The sequence below is a fragment of the Nanorana parkeri genome, unplaced genomic scaffold, assembly GCF_000935625.1.
Source record: "Nanorana parkeri isolate BGI_ZX_2015 unplaced genomic scaffold, ASM93562v1 scaffold451, whole genome shotgun sequence".
NCBI lineage: Eukaryota > Metazoa > Chordata > Amphibia > Anura > Dicroglossidae > Nanorana > Nanorana parkeri.
Window position 1 is genome coordinate 219,423 of NW_017306719.1, and position 3,813 is coordinate 223,235.

The 3,813-nt window shown below is 37.9% G+C and overlaps 1 protein-coding gene across 1 annotated transcript in view; it reads left to right on the forward strand.

Annotated features, from left to right (window-relative positions):
* Positions 1-824, forward strand: part of LOC108790128 (collagen alpha-1(XXII) chain-like) — a 72,499-nt gene extending 71,675 nt beyond the window's left edge. The window contains exon 29 of the mRNA XM_018560336.1: positions 634-824. Within this exon, the coding sequence (XP_018415838.1) occupies positions 634-824 (191 nt within the window). The remainder of the gene's footprint in view (positions 1-633) is intronic.
* The last annotated feature ends 2,989 nt before the right edge of the window (positions 825-3,813 follow it).

Below are 3,813 nucleotides of genomic sequence, written 5' to 3' on the forward strand. Positions count from 1 at the left end.
TTATATATATATATATATATAATAAAGACAGAAGTATATTTTAAGTATATTGCATGCAAACATATGTAGTATGAAAGGGCAAACATCTTTTATGATGTGGAAAGAGCAGTAGCCCTTAACAGCCAATCAAGTTTAAGTTTACTGTAATTTTATCAGTGGAAGATGCAAGTTGGCTCTGGGTTTTCTTTTGTACATTACTCTCTGTGTTATAAAACACATATTATAAACTATACCTTTTACATTATATTATTGCCTGAAGAAAAATATATATTCCTAAAAATATTCTTCAGCTAACATTATTACAGCTCAAGTAATGTAAGTTGGATCGGAATTGCGTTATAAAGTAAAGTGTGATTTGTTAACGTCGTACAGCAATGTGTTCTCAGAAATTTATGAAAATGTACCTTTGGGAACAGATTTATTTTTCTAAGGCTTGTAGGCTAGCCAGTATATGGTATGGAAAATGTAACTATGGAAATGTCATCATCTGTACCTCAGCAATGAGTTCCGTCATTTTGACATATCCTGTAATATAGCACAAGCAGTGATTCCAGAGACATGTTTCTACACCGATTCCTCTTTTAGGCTGCAATATCCCTGTATTTTTTAACCATTTGCTTTTCCTTACTATAGGCTATCCAGGATACCCAGGAGTTGCCAAGGATGGCATACCTGGACTCCAAGGTCCTCCTGGCTACACTGGTCCTCAAGGACAGCAGGGGTTTCAAGGCCAAGCAGGCGTTCCAGGATTCTGTGAAGCCAGGGACTGTGGTATCAGTGCTCCATCTATGCTAGGTGAACAGGGGCTTAGGAAGGTGTTTTGAATGAAATACAGAAAGGCTCAGAAGAGGACAAGATAACTGCATCAGTTTGTTCTCTCTTTGTGAAGTCACCAAGGATTTGTGAAGAAATTATGAGTGATGTTCATGGACATGCAGATAAAGCAGGATAATCCTGCAGCCTCACAAACAGTTGCTGAATATTCTTTCCATTTGCTGGTTACATAAATTGACCTTGTATGATACTTCCACCATCTTTATGGTATGTTGGGGAAAAAAAGGAAATAGTAGGGCATTTCCTTCTACTGGATAAATATAGTAACAGAACGAGAAGCAGTTCAAATAGTAAATCCCATGTCAAATTATTTTGTTTGGATTGGCATGTTGTACAAAGTTCTTCAATAAAGAAAGTTTAATGAATTACTTCATATTGCAGCTGGAGTTTAGTGGAACTACCCTGCTCTGTAGGTCGAGAAACTATTATTTTTTGTTGTATTAAAAATGATAAAATTAATTGTCCCTCACTAAGTAAGGGTAACCTTTACAATAATGTGTGTATGCGTGCAGTTTTTTTTTTTGTATGTATAGTATCTTATTAAATGACCTGTGTCATGAAGGAAGCCTGTTATTTCCATTGCTGCATTTACTAGTTGCTTGACTGTCTCTAGCATCATAACTGACCCAAGAGAAATATGCAGCAAATAAAGACAGATAATTTGACTGGCATGGTTCAGGTTCAGTGAGTTAGAATATTGAAGCTAAGGTTTAGCATGATAGGTAGGGAACTAGCATTTTCAGTAGATGATCAGCAATGGCAGCCTACACAATTTTCTAATATCAGGTTTACCTTAAGATGATAGAACTCTAGAGACAAAGCAATAATTTTGGTTTGGTCATATGACAAAAAAACTTCAATAAATGAAGCTTTTGCTATCTTAAAAGGATTGGTGTGCTGGTGACATTTCTACAATTGCTGACATTCACGGCGCCATCCGCGGTCACTGCGAGCACCCCCCACTATAAGGGACATATCGGTAAGGAGTGCGACAAGCATAGTACTTAAAGCAATAATTTTGCCACTTTATAGATCGCTGGTTCGGCCTCATCTTGAGTATGCGGTTCAGTTTTGATCACCAATCCACAGAAAGGATATCCTTGAGCTAGAGAGAGTCCAGAGAAGGGCAAAGACACTAATTAAGGGGCTGGAGGACCAAAGCTATGAGACAAGGTTGCTAAATTTAAACTTGTTCACACTTGAAGTGAGGCGAGGGGACGTGATTTTGATGTACAAAATCTTTAGTGATGATGGCAACATCAGCAATACATTTTTAACTGTAAACTGTAAACTCCCTAAAAAAAAAAAGACTAGAGGCCACCACCTAAAACTGGTGGAGAAAAGATTTAACCACATAGGGCATAGGGGCTTCTTTTCAGTTAGAGCGGTTACATTTTGGTACTCTCTTCCAGTGGTAGTATCAGCAGAGAATATTGAATGATTCAAAAATCATTCCTCAGAGACCATAATACACAGGGGTATAGGTACTCTTCATGATTGGAGCACACAGGGATTCTGATGTACACACGTACGCACAAACACACACTGACAAAGCTTGAACTTGATGGACCTGTGTTTTTATTCAACCTCAATACTATGATCTGGTTACCTTATATTAGACTGTTGTTTTACTAAACAGTGCCTCTAAATAGTCTTTCAGAGGCTATTCCTATGGGATTATTATTATTATTATTATAATACAGACTTTATATAGCCCCAACAGTTTGCACAGTTATTTACAATATAAGGGAGACATTACAGTTACATCACAAATCAAGACAAAATGGTTAGGAGGGCCCTGCACATGAGAGTTTATGATCTAAAAGGGGAGGGGCAAGTTATACAAAAGCTGGTAGCTGTGTGGGGATGAGTTGTTTGAGAAAGTAATAATTCAGTTGTTAGGTAGACATGGAATTGGGGATGGTCTTATATGTTCTATAGATTCCATGCTACACAATTTTGTGATCAAAATGATGTATAGAGCACCACAAATGTCCTAATGACTATGATCTTCTTTATTGTCAAGACAGGAGATGTACGTTTCTAGAAATCCATTTCTTTCCAAGCCCTTGTTTTCGCCATTAGCCCAAACAGTGCATGATTAGAGGCAGGGAGGTTTAACTGGGAAATGTGTAACCCTTTTGTGTATTGCAGTAGCTACATCAATGAACATAGCAACCGGAAGAGTCAATAGGGGTTTAAATATCAAACTAGCACCACAATAGAGAGTATGCAAAATGTGTTTTTCAATACTTCAAAACAATCATAATAATTGTGCAGAGAATTATGTAGCCCCTTTGCATAAAGTATAAAACATCCCCTAATTTAGCTATCTTTAAATAATTTAAGTCCCAAGCCTGTGACTGTGAAATTCATAGTCATTATGTGATTCATTTGCGTGCTTATGATGGAACTCTTAAAATGCTGATAATACAAAAACGCTTCTACTGTCAAAAATCCTTATGTAGCCCCTTTTGTACAGCATATTGCCCAATGAATACCAATTATTAGGCTTCCACTTCCATACCTTTATTGCTGTATATTTTGAAATTGTGGGTAAAGTTGTACTTTAAAACCTATTTCCACAGCCTGAGTAGAAAAGACTGTCCCCTGCCAGCATGCTGCAGAGCTCTGTGTGGAAGCAGAGGTCTTTCTGCAGAGGCCCAAACACATCCCCTGCTGAGTCAGCAAAAATCATGTTCCTTGTTAAGTCGAGAGCTCTAGCTCTGACTTAGCAGGGGCATGTCAGACATTTGCAGAGAACCACTGCTTCCATGCAGAGAGCAAGAGTCCTTCTCTGTAGCATGCTGGTAGGGGACAGGCTTTTCTACTCAGGATATGATTGCTTTCTAAAGAAAACAAACTGCAAAGCTGGCCATACACTGATCTATTTTTTTCGTTCAACCCACAGGCTGAACGAAACAAATAGACCCGATACCTCCAGATATAAAGATTAATCTTGTTATTTTTTCTGGCCAT